The sequence below is a fragment of the Mustela nivalis genome (genome assembly GCF_964662115.1).
Source record: "Mustela nivalis genome assembly, chromosome: 2".
NCBI classification, from domain to species: domain Eukaryota; kingdom Metazoa; phylum Chordata; class Mammalia; order Carnivora; family Mustelidae; genus Mustela; species Mustela nivalis.
Genome location: NC_139021.1, coordinates 152,052,641 through 152,070,817, shown reverse-complemented (window position 1 = coordinate 152,070,817; position 18,177 = coordinate 152,052,641). Strand labels below are relative to the sequence as shown.

The window sequence follows — 18,177 nt, the reverse complement described above, 5'->3', positions numbered from 1 at the left end:
CCAGACCTACTGAGTCAAATATGAGTTTTAGCAAGATCCCCAGAGGATTTCTATTCACATTGAAGTTTGAGAAGCACTGGTTTTAAGAAAAGGTACATTTTCTTCCACTAATAAGTGAAAGATGAACACCAATCTTGAGTATAATACCTTCAGGTATCAATGTTATTATGAACTGAAAAATCTCTAAGAGTTAGCTAAGTTTAACCAGATGTTTGATTCCTAAAGATAAAATCCCAAAAGTATAAGGACTACAGAGAACAGGCTGAGCCTTCAGTGGAACTGCCCAGGATAAAGAAGAGAAAAGAGGTGGAGATGCTGTGTGGCTCAGGGAGATGTTGCTCTGAAGAAACCGAGGCCAAGTGGACTTCTCCAAGATTCTTTCTAGGAGTCCAGACCTCAGACAAGGTAAGGAGGTGATGGAACAGAGTGGCCTTGCCTGAGACAGAAGACCCTGGGGGCAGAGGCAGCATCCCGTGTGAAGAGGGAAGAGAGTACAGGGTTGACTCAGAAACCTAGGAGAGCCTAGAACACATGAGGAGAACACCCCTGCCCCAACACCCACAGCACTGAGTAGACTAAAAAAACCCCGTAAAGATGCCAATTTCAGCTATATCAACCTAAAAATTTATTCCAATGCCAATCATAATCCCACTCTCAAGTTCATCTGAAAAAATAAATGGGTAAAATTAGCACCATTTTTGAAAGAACGAGCTTAGCTGTAACAAATATGAATATACATCGTAAAGCAAATTAGAAGGCCTGTTTGCCTTATTAATTAGTTTGAACTTTATTCAAAATTATCCCAAAGAAAATGGACAACTGAGGGGCTTTAAATTAGGAGCGGGGTATGATCAGATTTTTATAAAAACTATACATACTGTGTAATATGCTGGGATAAGACTTGTGCAGAAGAACAAAATAGAATGTCCAGGAACATGTGTGTACACATCTGTGTGTACCTATTTCTGTGTATGTGTACATGTGTGTACATACCTGTGTGTCCATGTGTGTACATATACATGTATGGATACATATGTACAGATAATGGTGACAAATCAAAACACTGAGATATATAAAGTATGGCTTACTTAATAAATTATGTTTTTGGCATAAGCATCTTAGAATAATTTTTCTTAGAGTCTTAGCCTCATCGTAGGTATGTGCATGTAAGTAAGTAAATCTTAAGTGGGTCCCAATGTTTAATGTAAAAAAGTACTGGAAAGAAGCAAAAGAAGCCCCCATGGTGGTCATGAGTTTTGGTAATCAGCTGACCCCAGGCCAACCCACAGCCAGGTACCAAGAATCGCAGGCAGAGTCATGTGAGCTTGTCAGACATCCTGGCATCCTGTTGGAAGCGGAGGGTAGAGATGGGAGGGACGTGACTGCATCAAATACACTAGAAGGGGCTTGATCACGAAATGACTGTTTTATTGCTAATTTGTCCATTCATTCCAACTGTTAGAATTCACTAATTATTATAATAATAATTCATAATTAGTTGGAACATTAGCAAACATTTAAAATTAGCAGAAGTCAAATGGGAAATGGAGATTCAAATAAATGAGATGATCTTTAGGATATATTTTGCATTAACTATGACATTATAAAAGAAACTTTTCATTCAATTTACTCTTTGAACAGATACTGAGTATTGGTACTAGGCCCTGCTCTGGGTACTGGAGACTCTGCAGTGAACAAATAACTATCCCTATCCTCAGACTACATTTGAGTTGGGAGACAAACAATGAACATAAATAAGTGGCATAGTGTGCCAGATGCTATGAAAAAAAAAATACTCTAGAAAACAATCAAACATAAAATGGATTGGGAGAATGCCATATTGGGAGTGGGGGTTGTACTATTATAAGGAAAGTCGGAGGCCTCACTGAGAAGGAGATGTAGAAGCCAAATTCCTTGGGCGAAGAAGGTAAAGAAAATGATTCACATGGGTAACTTCGGGAGGTAGGAAAAAGCCCAGCATGTCAGAGGAAACAGAAGTGAGTGGGGCTAGGCTGTGTTGAGTCAAAGGAGAATAAAGAGTAAGATCACAGAGGTGTCTGGGGAAAATTGTGGGGGTCCCTATCTATAGGTCCTGGAAGCACTTCAGTTTTTATCTGAATGGTATGAGATGTCCCTGGAGAGTTGAGAGCAGAGAAGTGACATGTTCTAATTTGTTCTCAGGGGATCCCTCTGGCTGCTGTGCTGGGCCAGGACACTAGTGGGACCCTGGGTGGAGGCAGGAGAGGAAGCATGGAGCTCAGGGAGATTTTTACAGAACTTCTGGAGAATGGTGACAGCTGCATGGCCCAGAGTGGCAGACGTGGTGGTGGGGGGGACATAACTGGTCTCTGATCATGGTACTCTGATAGGAGAGGTCACAGAATTTGCTAAGGATAGATGACAGAAAAAGAAACCAATCAGGACTGACTTCAGGGACTCTGGTCTGAGAAACTGGAAAAAATGGAACTACAAATCTTAGAACTATTGAGATTGTAAAGACTGAGGTTAGAAACAGTTCTGTCATACTGAAAAAATAAAATGGACTAATATATTACCGCTGTGCTAAAGATAATATCTAGTTTTCCTATTTATTGGTTTAGTTTTTACATGAATGAAAAATCATAAGGTACTGAACCATTTTCCCAACCAACCTATATTAAGATATGCTTTAAACAACATAGGAATTTAAACTATCACATATGTGTAATCAGAAACACAACTGTAGTAAAGACTGATTTAGCTGATAGTCAATTAATGACAATTTCTTCAAATTAGCTCTTACTGCTTTGACTTTAAAATATCTGGCAGTGTGGACGACCTCTGGGAAGGGACTGTGAGAAGGACAAGTGAGCGCTATCTCTTCAACCTTAAGGCAAACCTATTCATAGCACTTGAAAATCATTAACACATAATAAAATGCTCAAAGACTTATCAAAGAAAACTAAAATTACATTATGATATTATATGCGATATCACAATATCTAAGCCCCCACAGTGCTGGGTAAGGGATAACTGACTACCTCTGTAATCTGCACCTGGTACCTGAAATATTTTGGTTGGAAGGATTCAATGAGGGTGATGTATGTAGAACCATTTTAAAAAACTATAAAATATCCTAGAGGGTGGTGATAATTTACCAAGTACAAAGAATTAGATTTTTTTTTTTAAATGAGGCTTAGAGGGTCTAATGAGTTCTTCCTGGCACATGACTAGCTGGTGACTGGTATAGAACAGAATCTTTTCTTCCTGGTCATGAGAATTCAGCCTCACAAGGAAGTTTTCACCAAAGTGGGATTCAGAAAAAAAAAAAAAAAAAAATTGACCTTAGAAATTAGGTGCTTTATTTATTGTTATATCAAGATATTTCTGAAAAACATAGCCAATTTTCCTACCCATTGAATACAACACCCAAAAATGATTTTTGAGGTTTTATAACTATTCCATAGATGTTTACATTCCACAGAAATAGGTTTTTGAACAATCCTAATTATATTCAGATTCTGTATTGTCTTTGAGAGGGGTTATATTCCTTAATTTTGTATTTTTTATAGTTAATTTACATTTTCATAAGAAAATGTAATAAAACCCAGCTTATTAGAGAGATTAAAATTATGCAGAGTTTAGAAGTAGGACATATTGTACCATAAACACCACAGACTCTTAATGTCTGAGAGGACCTTGGAAGTCATCTAGTTCAACCTTCTAGTCAATCTCAATTAATGTGTATTCATGTAATCAGATTATGAAGAGAATTGGTAACATTAGGACCACATTCCTCACTGATATACATTAGCCTTATAATCCCTAGTCCCTTGGATTTTTCTACTATTAATGTTCTACATAACTCAGATAAGATATGCTTGAACCTTCTAATTAACCCTAAACAAAGGTACAATTCAAAATAGACAAGTCTTCTTTTGGGTGTTTTGGATTTTTCTCAGGTCTTCTCCTTTTACATCATTTCTCTCATATTGCCTTGGGCCTAAGCCACAACAATCTAATTCTGACATCAGAAACCACAGCAAACTCACTTACCCTTTGGTCCAATTTTATACTTTCACATAAACGAGGTACCTGAAAAAAAGATTACCTAGATTCTACCCTATCTGTTCCCTCTGGCACAACCAAAAAATAATATCAACGATTAAACAACGTACTAATCAGGGCAAAACTTCTCCCTTGATTCCATATAGTTAGACGTTCCCATATTTTATTGGGGTTTAAAAAAATTTAAGTGTCATCTTTTCTGTATTGAGGTAAGTAGAGTGCTGAACATATTTAGATGGAGTTTTTTAACTCACCATAAATATAACAAAGCCACATTTAACACAGATTTTGGCTTTGTATTTAGGACCAATTATCATGGAGTAGCTGAGATAAACAGTAAAAGGAATCAGTTTCTTCTCTTTGCAGACTAGGTTTTTTTTTTGTTTGTTTCTACATTATACTGCTTATTAGGAGAAGCAAAATGGCAATATGACTAAATATACACATAGGTAAATATAAAAGCAATTTACGTTTTCGCCTCTTAGTCGCCATCTTGTCATGTAGATGAATTCCATAGTGTGATCCTTCCCCATAATTTCACCATTGCACAGCACATCCAACTTTAAAAAGAACAGTTACAGATCCATTAACATAAGTAATTTTTAATTCATTAGTGTCTAACACCTTTTCCCCAAATTTCAAAAAAGATTCAAATAGATATAACAAAATAAAAGTGTTAACTGTTATTTAAAAAGAACACTGAATATTTTTATTAAAAGCACTGGTCCATCTCATAATTATTAACGATTCAGATATAAGTAACATGAAGCGGTGCTTGTCTTGTCCCATGTGCCTGTCACTGAAGTCTATCCACATGATTCTGAAATGCAGTGTAAGGTTTCTCAGTCCATGTCTCTGTGCACCCTTAAAGGTTTAGACATATTTCTGTGATTGTCTCTTACAGAATGGGAAGGAATTGTGGAGGCCTCACAGCATCTTTGGCTTATGAATTCACCTTTCAGAATGTTTCCATCTTCTCAAGATTTAGAGGACTGGCTTTCCCCTCATTAATTAGTAGTCAAAGAGGGTAAAGGAATGAGTGTTTGGATGCAAGATTTGTGGGTACTTCAAGGCATTTGAGAATTCCTGGTAATTGCCTGTAGCTAAGTTGATATAACAGTTAGGGCCAGCAATGCCACAGGCTGTTATCTTCTTGGGCTCTCTGGCCTGTTTTGCTTGGTTGGTAACTTGCATAATACTTACAGGACCCTCTTCTCACCTTGCATAGAACTTCAAAAAGGGATGAGCTTCCCAAAGCTCACTTTTGCTCTAGAGCTGCAGGAACAAAACAACACCCCAAATCCTTAAGGCCCCAGGAACTGTGGCTATGATTTACCAATTCAACAAAGCATAGTTAAACATTTATCATAGGTCCCTATAAATAAAACATTTCAGTTCTCTAGCTATTAAAAGCAAACTGATAAAGAGTTTGAAGTATGGGAAGGGGAAGAAAAATGGGTTTTAAATAATTCTGTGTCTGGTTAGAGACTAGAGAGTTTTGAACTTTAAGTCTAAAATGAGTAGCATTCTAATTGTATTAGACAATTTTTTAGCTGAATTATATTGATATTTTGATGATTTATGTTGACTTGCATGGACCTCAAAATGTTTCTCAGACATTTTAAAAGGACAAAATAGATAATTTTATTTTTTTAACCTTGCCTGTAAAATAAATTCACAAGCAAAGTAGTAAAGAGATTTAGGATGCAATTCCTAGTTAGATACACTGCTTCTGTTGTCATTTAAAAACCAAACTATCTTGCCCCAATTAGCAATGTTGTTGCAAAAGCTTCAGTTGTAGGTACTTCATTAAAACATCACCCTATGTGTTAGACAGCAAAATAAGGGTTTGTGGGGGGGACCAGTAAATGTTACTAAAAATCACAGGAACAGTCCTTTACACTGGGATAGATAGGGAGCTGTCAGTGGACAGTTTCCAGCCCTGTTGGCTTGTAGTGGGGAGAGAGACACTGGGCCAGCAGCGAGACTGTACGAAAGAGAGAGTACTCTCAGCTCTAACAACTTCCTGGGACCTAGTAAATGACTCAGTGAGTCACCCTTAGAAGTAAGGAAATAAAACTGCGTGTGGTATTTTTAAGAAGAGAATAAAGTACAAAACCGAATCATAAAAACAATCTCATTTTCTGTTTTCACTGTTGTATCTAAGTTGTCATCTTTTACTTTACCAAGTACATAGGGCTTTGATTAACTGTCACAATTTTTTCCCTAATGTAAAAGCTGATGTCTCTGGAAACGTTTTAATCTTCGTAGGATCAAACCACAGTAAGAATTTTTAACCCATGGCTTATTAGTTTTCTAAGAGTTTTTAAATAAATTTAGGATCAGAAGCTTCCTCAAAATACATAATACATGTCAATGCCTATGTTCAAATCTTATTTTATTTCTGCTATGATAAAAAGTTCATATTAGTATTGGTATACATAATAAAGAACTAATGTTGCCTTTGATGTCCTTGTTTATTATATAGGAAACTAGTCTCAGTCTTTCGTTTCTTCAGAAGCTACTTTCAGAACCCAAAGAGGAGGAAGAGAAATTAATTCAAGTAGTTAACACTGCCATTTGGACAGATGAGAAATGGTAGCCATGTCACCTCATTACTCCTAGGATCATAAACATTCTCTAAACACTGAACACATTACAAGCTGTGCTGTGATCACCATGAGGGCAATTTATCTCTCCATAAGGAAACTGGTAAATGGCATTTATGCAGATGCAGTTATGCTGGTTTTACCTACTGCTACACAATATCATTTTTGCATATGACACAATTAAAGGAACATTAGTTACAAAATCCTTTTTAAAAACACAATGTTTTAAATTCTGACAAGAAGTCTATAAAGTAGAAATGGATCCTGAAGGTCTCATTAAAAAAAAAAAAAAAAAGAACCTAAAGCATATTGGCATTAAAAAAAATCTAGCTGTGGTATTATTCAGGGAACATTTAAGCTATTTAAGTATCTCTTCTAATTGTAAACCACTAAATGCATTAGTAGCCTATTTTAGTTATATGTTAAATTAAAAAATACACATTATAAATAGAATACTATACTCTCAAAATTACATTTTTAACATGAAAATAACCCAAGTTTTCACAAAAGTTAAATGTATTTTCCATTAATTTTTACTTATTTTGTTAGAATTTTGTTCAGATCAGAATTATCAAAATGATCAAGATTAGATTAACAACTTACCTCATAAGAACTTGGAAGTTTTAGTTTCAAACTTAAAAATTTTTTAATAGTTCCCACAGTTACACGCGTAGAACACCGAATGAATTTCTTCATTAAACCCTGAAGGAAATAAAGATTACTAATTAAAATATTCTACTTTATTTTTAATGGAGCCACAGGTGTCACTTCCACTGTCATTTTAAGGATTTTTCAAAATATTCTCTGAAAACATTTCAAAGTATAACTCCTTAGTACTAGTGAGTAAAAATGTTCCTAATTCTTGGGTACTTACATGATATTCTTCAAGAATGTATAAGGAAAATCCTGGGTATCTGACAATCTCCATACCTCTAAACAATTTGGTTAACAACACATTATAAGTTTAATAAAAAAGATCACAAAAAGCATATAGAATATTTTATTATATAATGTCACTTCTAAAAGTATTAGGGATTTTTTTTAAAGTCTCATAACTTTATTTTTTAAAAGAGCAGTGATTTCAAATGGGGCTCTAAGGAGTCAGATGTCTGATGGACTGTGGTAATACTTTACTGAAAAAACAATGTTCTATGTGTCTTGATTTTCCCCATTTTATTAGCAGTACTAATTTCCTCTTTAAGCATGAACATCACTAAAATATAAGAAGCAATCCAGAATGAACACTCAAACTGAAATGAGTCAAAATGATAAACATGAACCAATTTGTAAAACAAAATTACATCTCCAAACCAATAGTAAAACAAACACCAGTGATTCAATCTTTTAAAAATATAAAGTATTACTTCTACGTATATGTATAAGGTATTAGGTCAGCAAGCAGAATTGTTCTTAAATTCATTAAGCCAAAAGTAGAGCCTTCCATGGGGTGCCTGGGTGTCTAGGTCAGTTAAATGTCCGATCTTTATTTAGGCTCAGGCATGATCTCAGAGTTGTGAGACTGAGCCACACCTTGGGCTCCACACTGGGCATGGAGTCTGCTTAAGATTCTTGCTCTCCCCCTCCATCCCCCTCACCCCTTCCCACCAACACATGCCTGCTCTCTAAAAAGAAAAGAAAAGAAAAGAAAAGAAAAAAAACAAGCCATCCAGTTATTATCTGTTCTTAGCAAATGTGTTCCTAGCAAAAACCAACAGAAACAAATTTACAAATGGTGCTTGGTCACTATTCAGATGGTAAAGTATCCATTAAAAGAAAACAGAAGTCAAAAGTTACATCTAAAGCAAAACATATTCTAGCCATTTCAAATGGGAAGACTGGTACTCTAGATGGCATGGAAGCAAAGGGATACATAATCAAACAGATCTTCCCTATATCTATTCACATTTCAACTACCCTAAGGTTTCCTGTCTATTTTCTTGTTCCAAACAGCTTATAGAGAATGCTTTGCACATTTTCTGGGTCCCCGTTAATGTGTGCTAACGTGTGCATATAAGAGTATGTAAGAGTGTAACGTGTGGTTACTGAAAGACACTCTAAATGTATTATCTGCAGAGAAATCTCAGGTGTTTAAAGAGCCTATAGAAATGACCATGGCATCACCACTCCTAAGGTCTCAGAGATTATTAACAAGTATAGAGGTGTCAGAAATTTAAGGGAAGCTTTTAAAAACTAGGCAAAAGCTTGTTTCAGGAGTTTATAATTAAGTAAGGTTTGACAGTAATCTCTAAGAAAATTCTGGCCTGCATTATTTATTTGTTTATTTACTTAATACTTTTATTTGCTTTTCAGAGAGAGAGAGCACAAGCAGGGGGAGAGGCAGACAGAGGGAGAAGCAGGCTCCCTGCTGAGAAAGGAGCCAGACGTGGGACTTGATCCCAGGACACTAGGATCATGACCTAGTGCTTAACCAACTGAGCCACCCAAGCATCCCAAAAATTACTTAATATTTGATTTGTGAGTACTTAGAAAATGACAATATAACAAGTATGCATTTTCTCTCTATAGAAACATTCTACAATTATACCAAAGTAATCCTGTTGCTTCCCAGCTAGGTATACGGTAGACTTGCTATACAGGTCTCTAAAAAGTAATCAACACATCTTAACAGGGGCAATGACAGTTAAGAGTGTTAGCAGAGATGATGGGACGGTGGGGAGAAACTTAGGTGATCTTAAGAGCAGTGCTTCTTTCCTGCCATTTCATTTCCTAACACAGAAAATGGAAACATTTGTACTGCACACAGGGGTTAAGGGGAGACTGTGGCCTGAGAAAGTAGCTGTATAGCCCAAGCCCTGCCTTTTGCTCTGGTGGGATCAACATTCTAGGTTCCCTCCCCTGCATATCTGAAGAAATATTGTATGGAAAAAGAGCTGTTACCTTTGTTACAATGCCCTTGGCTTCAAACCTGTTCCTCAGGCCAGAAGAGGAACAATTCAAAAAAGGCTCTTTCTGCTTCTAAGGTGGTTACCCTAGAAGTATTTTTACCCTTTATCCCCCACCCACCTCCCTTTTTTAGGAGAGTTAGGAGACTAGATCTGAAATCAGCTAGTGGTCAATGTCATGGGTTACAGTTTTCCACTTGTAGGACACAATTCAGCAAATCCTAATTTTTATGATTATTTGAGGTTTTTTTTTTGTTTTTATTTTTTTCTGAAAGATTTTGAGTGAGAGAGAGAGAAAGAGCAGGAGTGGGGGGAAGGGGCAGAGGGAGGGGGGAAAAGGTGGCTCCCCGCTGAGTAGGGAGCCCAATGCGGGCTCCAGTCCTGGACCCTGATATGACTTAAGCCAAAGGTAGACACTTAACCAACTAAGCCACTCTGGCACCTCTGTTTTTTAAAATCCAAATCTCTAACAGTGTTTTTTCTTTCATCTTTGGAATGGTATGGGTAGTACCTTCACCAGCTAAAGCAATTGTCAAGCTTGACTTTGACTTTTTTTTTTAATTGAAATATAATTCAAATACCATAAAAGTCACCATTTAAAGTGTATAGTTCAGTAATGTTTAATATGTTCATGAGGTTGTGTGACCAGTACCATTACCTAATTCCAGGGCATTTCATTATCCCACTAAGAAACTTACGCATTAACAGTCACTACTACTTCCTTCTCCCTTGACCTGACAAAAGCCAATCTACTTTCTGTGTTTATGGACTTAGTCTGGACATTTCATAGAAAAGGAATCATACAATATGTGAATTTTGTGTCTGACTTCTTTCTCTTAGCATAATGTTTTCAAGGTTCATTCATGCTGCAGCATGTATTAGTATTTGACTCTAGCTTATAGTTTATTATACACTATCCTAACTTATTTTCCTTTTTGAAAAAAAAATTTAAAGGCATCCTACTTGGTGTGAAGTGGTATGTCATGTGGTTTTGATTTGCATAGGTCCTAATGACTAATGATGTTTAGAATTTTTTCATGTGTTCATTGGCCAATTTTTAAATCTTTTTTAAAAAAAGATTTTAATTTATTAGAATGAGCAAGCACAAGAGAACAGAGGGAGAGGGAGAAGCAGACTCCCTGCTGAGCAGAGAGCCCAATTCAGGACTTAATCCCAGGACCCTGGGATTATGACCTGAGCCAAAGGCAGATGCTTAACTGACTGAGCCATCCAGGCACCCCAGCCATTTTTTAAAATCTTCTTTGGAGAAATGTCTGTTCTTTTTTTTTGCCCATTTTAAAAAATTAATTATCTTTTTGTTAATTGGTAAGAGTTCTTTATGTAATCTAAATACTAAAGGTTTACAGATGTGTGACTTGCAAATCTTTTCTCCCATTGTGTGTATTGTCTTTTCACTTTCTTGGTAGTATTCTTTGATGTATAAAAAAGTTTTTAATTTTAATTTTTTTAAAAGATTTTATTTATTTATTTGACAGAAATCACAAGTAGAGAGGCAGGCAAAGAGAGGAAGGGAAGCAGGCTCCCCGCTGAGCAGAGAGCCCAATGCGGGGTTCGATCCTAGGACCCTGGGATCATGACCTGAGCCGAAGGCAGAGGCTTTAACCCACTGAGCCACCCAGGCACCCCTTTAATTTCAATTTTGATAAAATCTAACTTATATTTTTTTGATGCCTGTGTTGATGGTATCATTTTTAAGAATCTACTTCTAAATCTGAGGTCTTGAAATTTTATCCCTATGCTTCTTATAAGAATATTAGAGTTTTAGTTGTTACATTTTGCTATGGGTCCACTTTAATAATAATTAATGAGTTAATTTTCATATATAGCATGAACTAGGGATCCAACTTCATTTCTTGCATGTGGATATTCAGTTGTTTCAGCAACATCTATTGAAAAGATCATTTTCCCCCCTGAATTATCATGGCTACCATGCCAAAAAGAAATTCCTTATCAATATATGGGTTTATTTCTGATCCTAAATTCTTTTCATTAATCTATAAGTCTACGCTTTTATCAGTATCATACTGTCTTGATTGCTGTAGCTTTGAAGCAAGTTTTGAAATGGGGACTTTGAGTCCCCAAAAACAACATTGTTGTTTTTTTTCAAGACTGTTTTGACTATTTCAGGTCCCTTAGATTTCTATGACTTTTTAGGAGGAGCTTGTCAATTTCTGCAGGAGTGGCAATTGGAATTTTGGTTAAGGTGATCACTGAATCTGAAGAACAATTTGGGTAGGCCTGCCATCTTCACAATATTAAGTCTTCTAACCCACAAACATGGGATGTCTTTCCATTTACTTAGGCCTTTTTTTTTTTTTAAGATTTTATTTATTTATTTGGGGAGGGGCGGGAGTACAAGCAGAGGGGAAGGGCAGAGAGAGAACAAGCAGACTCCCCACTAAGCAGCGTGCCTGCGTAGTGGCAGGGGCTTGATCCCAGGATCCTGAGATCATGCCCTGAGCTGGAAGTCAGACATTTAATTAAGCCACCCAGGTGCCCCCTACTCTTTAGGCCTTCTTAATTTCTTTTAATGTTTTGTAGTTTTCTTTTCTTTCTTTTTTTTTTTTTTTTAAGATTTTATTGATTTGACAGAGATCACAAGTAGGCAGAGAGGGAGAGAGAGAGAGAGAGAGAGAGAGAGAGGAGGAAAGCAGGCTCCCTGCTAAGCAGAGATTCGGGGTTTGATCCCAGGACCCTGGGATCATGACCTGAGCAGAAGGCAGAGGCTTTAACCCACTGAGCCACCAGGGCACTCCTGTAGTTTTCAATATACAAATCTTATACTTTCTTGGTATATTCCTAAGTATTTTACTCTTTTGTTTTAATGCAATTAGTGCACAGAGGTTCTAAAGTCTCTACATCCTCACCAACATCTGCTGTTTTCTTTTTTTTAAAGATTTTTAAAATTTATTTATTTGACAGAGATCACAAGTAGGCAGAGAGGCAGGCAGAGAGAGAGAGAGGAAGGGAAGCAGGTTCCCTGCTGAGCAGAGGGCCCAATGCGGAGCTTGATCCCAGGACTCTCAGACCATGACCTGAGCTGAAGGCAAAGGCTTAACCCACTGAGCTACCCAGGCGCCCCTGTTTTCTGTTTTTTGATAATAGCCATCCTAAGGAGTGTGAGGTGATTACGTGATTGTGGTTTTGATTGCATTTTTTTGATGATTAGTGATGTTGAGAGTCTTTCCGAGTGTCTGTTGGCCATGTCTGTCTTCTTTGGAAAAATGTCTATTCGGGTCCTCTATACATTTTTATTGGATAGTTTGATGTTAAATTGTTTATATATTTTGGATATTAACCCCTTATCAGACAGATCATTTGGAAAATATCTTCTTATTCAGTAGGTTGCCTTTTTGTTTTGTTGGTAGTATCCTTTGCTGTGCCAAAGCTTTTTATTTTGGTGTAGTCCCAAATTTTGGTGTAGTTTATTTTTGGTTTTGTTTCCCTTGCTCAAGGAGACATATCCATAAACATGTTGCAAGGGTGACTGATGTCCAAGAGATTACTGCCTATGTGTTCTTTTCAGGAGTTTCATGGTTTCATATCTTATATTTAAGTCTATAATCCATTTTGAGTTTATTTTTGTATATGATATAATGAAGTGGTCCAGTTTCATTCTTTTGCATGCAGCTGTACAGTTTTCTCAGGACTATTTATTGAAAAGACCATATTTTCCTGATTGTATTTTCTTGCCCCTTTTTTGTAGGTTAACCATATAATTAAGGGTTTATTTCTGGATTTTCCATTCTATTCCACTAATGTATGTATCTGTTTTTTGCCAATATCTCACTGTTTTGATTACTATAGCTTTGCAGTATATCCTAAAATCTGGGACTGTGGTGATATTCACAATTCTTAAGATTGAGATTGCTTTGGATATTCAAAATTTGTGGTTTCATACAAATTTTAGGATTATTTGTTTCAGTTCTCTGAAAAATGTTATTTGTATTTTGAAGGGAATTTCATTTAATCTGTAGACTGTTCTGAGTAGTATGAACATTTTAGCAACATTTTCCCAATTCATGAACATATCTTTCCATTTGTGTTATCTTCAATTTCGTCTATAATTTCTTCTAGTTTTCAGAGCATGTACCTTTCCCTCTTTTTTTTTTTTTTTTTAAGATTTTATTTATTTCTTTGACAGAGAGAAATCACAAGTAGATGGAGAGGCAGGCAGAGAGAGAGAGAAGGAAGCAGGCTCCCTGCTGAGCAGAGAGCCCGACGTGGGACTCGATCCCAGGACACTGAGATCATGACCTGAGCCGAAGGCAGCGGCCCAACCCACTGAGCCACCCAGGCGCCCCTACCTTTCCCTCTTTAAATTTCCTAGATAATTTATTATTTTTGGTGCCATTGTAAACAAGATTGTTTTCCTAATTTCTCATTCTGCTACTTTGTTATTGATATGTAGAATGCAACAGATTTCTTTATATTAATTTTATATCCTGCAACTTCCCTGACTTCATGTATCAGTTCTAAAATTTTTGGTTGTCTTTAGGGTATTTTATATATAGAATCATATCATCTGCAAATAATGAGATTATCTCCTTCCTTACCCATTTGGATGACTTTCATTTTTCTTGTCTGAGAATTTATTTTTTCTTGTCTCTTCAGCTAGGACTTTCAGTACTATGTTGAATAAAAGTGGCAAGAATGGACAGTATTGTCTTGTTCTTGATCTCAGAGGAAAAGCTGTTTTTCACCACTGAGTATGATGTTAGCTGTAGGTCTTTCATCTATGGCCTTTTTAAAAAAGATTTTGAAGTATGTTCTTTCTAAATCTACTTTGTTGAGAGTTTTCATCATAAACAGATGCTGTATTTTGTCAAAATCATATGGTTTTTATCATACCTGTTGTTAATATAACACACTGATTTGCCAATACTGATCCACCTTATCCCTGAAATAAATACCACTTGATCATGGTAAATGATTCTTTTAATGTATCTTTGAATTCAACTTGCTAATATTTTATTGCGGAATTCTGCCTCTGTGTTCATCAGGGATATTTGCTTGTAGTTTTCTCTTTTGTCATGTCTTTTTTCTGGCTTGGTATCAGGGTAATGCTGGCCTTATAGAATGAATTTCCTTCCACTTCTATTTTTTGTAATAGTTTGAGAAGAATAGGTATTAACTTCTTTAAATACTGGTAGAAATCACCTCTGAAGCCATGTGACCCTAGACTTTTACTTGTTGGGAATTTTTGATTACTGAATCAATTTTGTCACTAGTAACCAGTCTATTCCAATTTTCTATTTTTTCTTGATTCAGTTTTGGAAGAGTATATGTTTCTAGAAATTTATCCATTTCTTCCAGGTTGTCCCAATTTGTTTGTATAGGATTTTTCATACTATTCTCTTATAATTCTTTGTATGTCTTTGGTGTAATTGTTATTTCTCTTCTTTCATTTCTGATATTATTTGAGGCTTCTTTTTTTTTTCTTGATGAGTCAAGCTAAAGGTTTATCAATTTTCCTTGTCTTTTCAAAGAACCAGCTCTTGGTTTCTTCTTTTTCTTAAGATTTTATTTATTTGAAAGACAGCATGTGTGTGAGTGGGGAGAAGGACTAAGGGGGAATGGCAGAAGGAGAGGGAGAGAGAATCTGAAGCAAACTCTGTACTAAGTGCAGAGCTCCAATGTAGGGTTCAGTCTCAATCCTGAGATCATGACTTGAGCTGAAAACAAGGGTTGGTTCCTTAAACAAATGTGCCACCGAGGTGCCCCTCAGCTGTTGGTTTCACTGATGTTTTCTATTTATTTTTTTAGTCTCTATTTCTTTTATTTCCCTCTAATCTTTATTACTTCCTTCCTTTTGCTAACTTCAGGCTTTGTTCTCTTTCTAGTTCCTTTAAGTATAAGGTTTGATTGTTTGAGATTTTTGTTTCTTGAGGTAGTCCTGTATTGCTCTAAACTTCCCTCTTATTTATTTTTTAATTTTGAGAGACTGTGTGCAAGTGGGAGGATGGGAAGGAGGAGAAAGAAAGAATCTCAAGCAGGTTCTCCAGAAGGAGAAAGAAAGAATCTCAAGCAGGTTCCATGCCTAGTGCTGAGACAGACACAAAGCTCAGTCTCACAACCCTGAGATCATAACCTGAGCTGAAATCGAGTTAGAATCTTAACCAAGTTTAGGTGCCTGTAAACTTCCCTCTTAGAACAGCTTTTTCTGCATCCTCCAAATTTTGGGTTTCCATGTTCATTTGTCTTCATGTACTTTTAAATTTCCTCTTTGATTCCTTCATTGACCCATTTGTTGTTTAGTAGCAAGTTGTTTAGCCTCCAGGTGTTTGTGTGTGTCTTTTTCCCCCCAGTATTTTTCTTGTAACTTATTTCTGGTTTCATACCATTATGATTGGGAAAGATGCCTGATAGGATTTCAGTCTTTTTGAATTTACTGAGACTTGTTTTGTGACCTAGTATGTGGTTTATCCTAAAGAATGTTCCATGTGCACTTGAACAGAATGTGTATTCTGTTTGGGGATGGAATATTCTGTACGTATTTGTTAAGTCCAGACTTAAATCTATTAAGTTCTGTATATATCTGGTCTACTGTGTTGTTCAAAGCCACAGTTTCCTTGCTGATTTTCTGTCTGGATGATCTGTCAATGTTAAAAAGTGTGGTGTTAAAGTGGCCAACTATTACTGTAAATTTCTCTCTTTATGTCTGTTAAAAATTGCTTTATGTATTTAGGTTCTTCTATGTTGGGTGCATAGATATTTACAATTGTTAAATACTTTTGTTGGCTAGATCCCTTTATTATTATGAAGGGCCCTTCTTTGTCTCTTGTTACAGTCTTTGTTTTACAAAGTCTGTTTTGTCTGATATAAGTAATACTACCTGCCCTTTTCTTTTCCTTGCTTCCATCTACATGGAAAATTTCTTTCTACCCCTTCACTTTCAGTCTGTATGTGTCTTTAGGTCTGAAGTGAGTCTCTCAGAGGTATCATATACATGGGTCTTTTTTTTTTTTTTTTTAAATCCACCAGTTACCCTAAGTCTTTTGATTGAAGCATTTAGCCCATCTACATGTAAAACAATCTTTGATAGGTATGTACTTATTGCCATTTTGTTAATTGTTTTCTGGTTGTTTTGTATTTCTTCTCTGTTCCTTTCTTCTTCTGCTCTTCCCTTGTGGTTTGATGGCTTTCTTTAGTGCTATGCTTGGATTCTTTTCTCTTTATTTTTTGTATATCTTTTGTAGGTTTTCAATTTGTGGTAACCATTGGGTTCATATATAACATGCTATGTCTACAGCAGCAGTCTGCATTAACTTGATCTCTTAAATTTAAACACATTCTAAAAGCATTAAATTTTTACTCCCTCCACATTTGATGTATTTTATATCTTTCTGTGTATATCCCCCTAACTTTTGTAGATATAACTGATTTTACTAATTTGTGTTTTAACCTCCATACTGCTTCACTGCTTTTAAGATTCTTTGTCATCACTTTTTGCCATTTTAATTATTGTGTCTTGGTATGGACTTCCTTGGGTTCACCTTATGAGGGGCTCTCTGTGATTCCTGGACCTGGATGTCTATTTTTCCAGATTAGGAGAGTTTCCAGCTGTTAGGTCTTCAAATAAGTTTTCTGCCTCCTCCTCTCTCCTGATTCTGGAATCTCTATATGAGTATGTTTTTAGACTTGTGATTTTTTAAAATTCTCTTAAGCTTTATTTTCATTTTTATTATTTTTTCTTTTTGTGATTCAGCTTCATTGCTTTCCATTACCCTGCCTTCCAGACTGTTAATCCATTCTTCTTCATCCCCTAATCTCTTGTTGATTCCCTCTAGTGTATTCTTCATTTTAGTTATTGACTAGTTCTTTTTTTATCTCTTTGTTGAAAAGTTCTCAGTGAGTTCATCCACTCTTTTCTCAAGTCTGATGAGTAACTTTTTTTCTTTAAGATTTTTATTTATCTGAGAGCATGCCTGCATGCACAATCAGGGAGAGGGGCAGAGGGAGACTCCCCAACCGAGTAGGGAGCCCAACGTAGGGCTTGATCCTAGGAAATGTTTAACCGACTGAGCTATCCAGGCACCCTAAGTCTGGTAAGTATCTTTAAGACCATTTCATTTGCCTCTTCTATAATTTTATATTTTGTTCTTTTATTTGGGACATCTTCGTTTGTCTGCTCATTTTGTCTCTGTTTCTATGTCATAGGAAATCAGCTACATCTCCTGGCTTTGAAATAAGTAGCCTTGTGTAGAAGAGGTCCCTGTAGCACAATACATTTTGGTCACCAGAACAAGGTACTCCAGGTGTGCTCCCCATGTGGGCTGCATACACCTTCCTGGTGTGGCTGAACTGTGATTGCTGTGGACATGCTGGTGAGTGAAGCTGGCTTTTAGCCCAGGTAGCTGCAATGACCTGCTGTATCTGCTGTGAGCAGACTGGGCAGGATTTGTTCCCCATACTGTTAAGAGGTCTGGCTGAAGCTTCCATGGCTTGCTTGTGGGTGGTGGCCAGCACACAGCTCACCTGTCTTCCCTTAGCTGTTGGGAAAGGTGTGGGTGCGGTGATGGGTAGGGCTTGCTTCCTGTATGGCCAACTGAGAGGCTTGGCTGCAGCTGCCATGGGCTCACTGGTGATTGGGGCTG

General features: G+C 36.6%; 1 protein-coding gene across 5 annotated transcripts in view; it reads right to left on the bottom strand.

The window, feature by feature from the left end:
- Positions 1–18,177, bottom strand: part of PCGF5 (polycomb group ring finger 5) — a 123,087-nt gene that overhangs the window by 14,712 nt on the left and 90,198 nt on the right. For 4 of the 5 annotated variants that reach the window (XM_082721926.1, XM_082721928.1, XM_082721925.1 and 1 more), the window contains exons 7-8: positions 7,260–7,358; positions 4,518–4,607 (exon numbers count right to left, since the gene is read on the bottom strand). In XM_082721926.1, coding sequence (XP_082578052.1) covers positions 4,518–4,607; positions 7,260–7,358 — 189 coding nt within the window. Of the gene's footprint in view, positions 1–77; positions 4,608–7,259; positions 7,359–18,177 lie in introns of all 5 variants that reach the window. The other variant, XR_014309248.1, reaches the window with a different exon arrangement.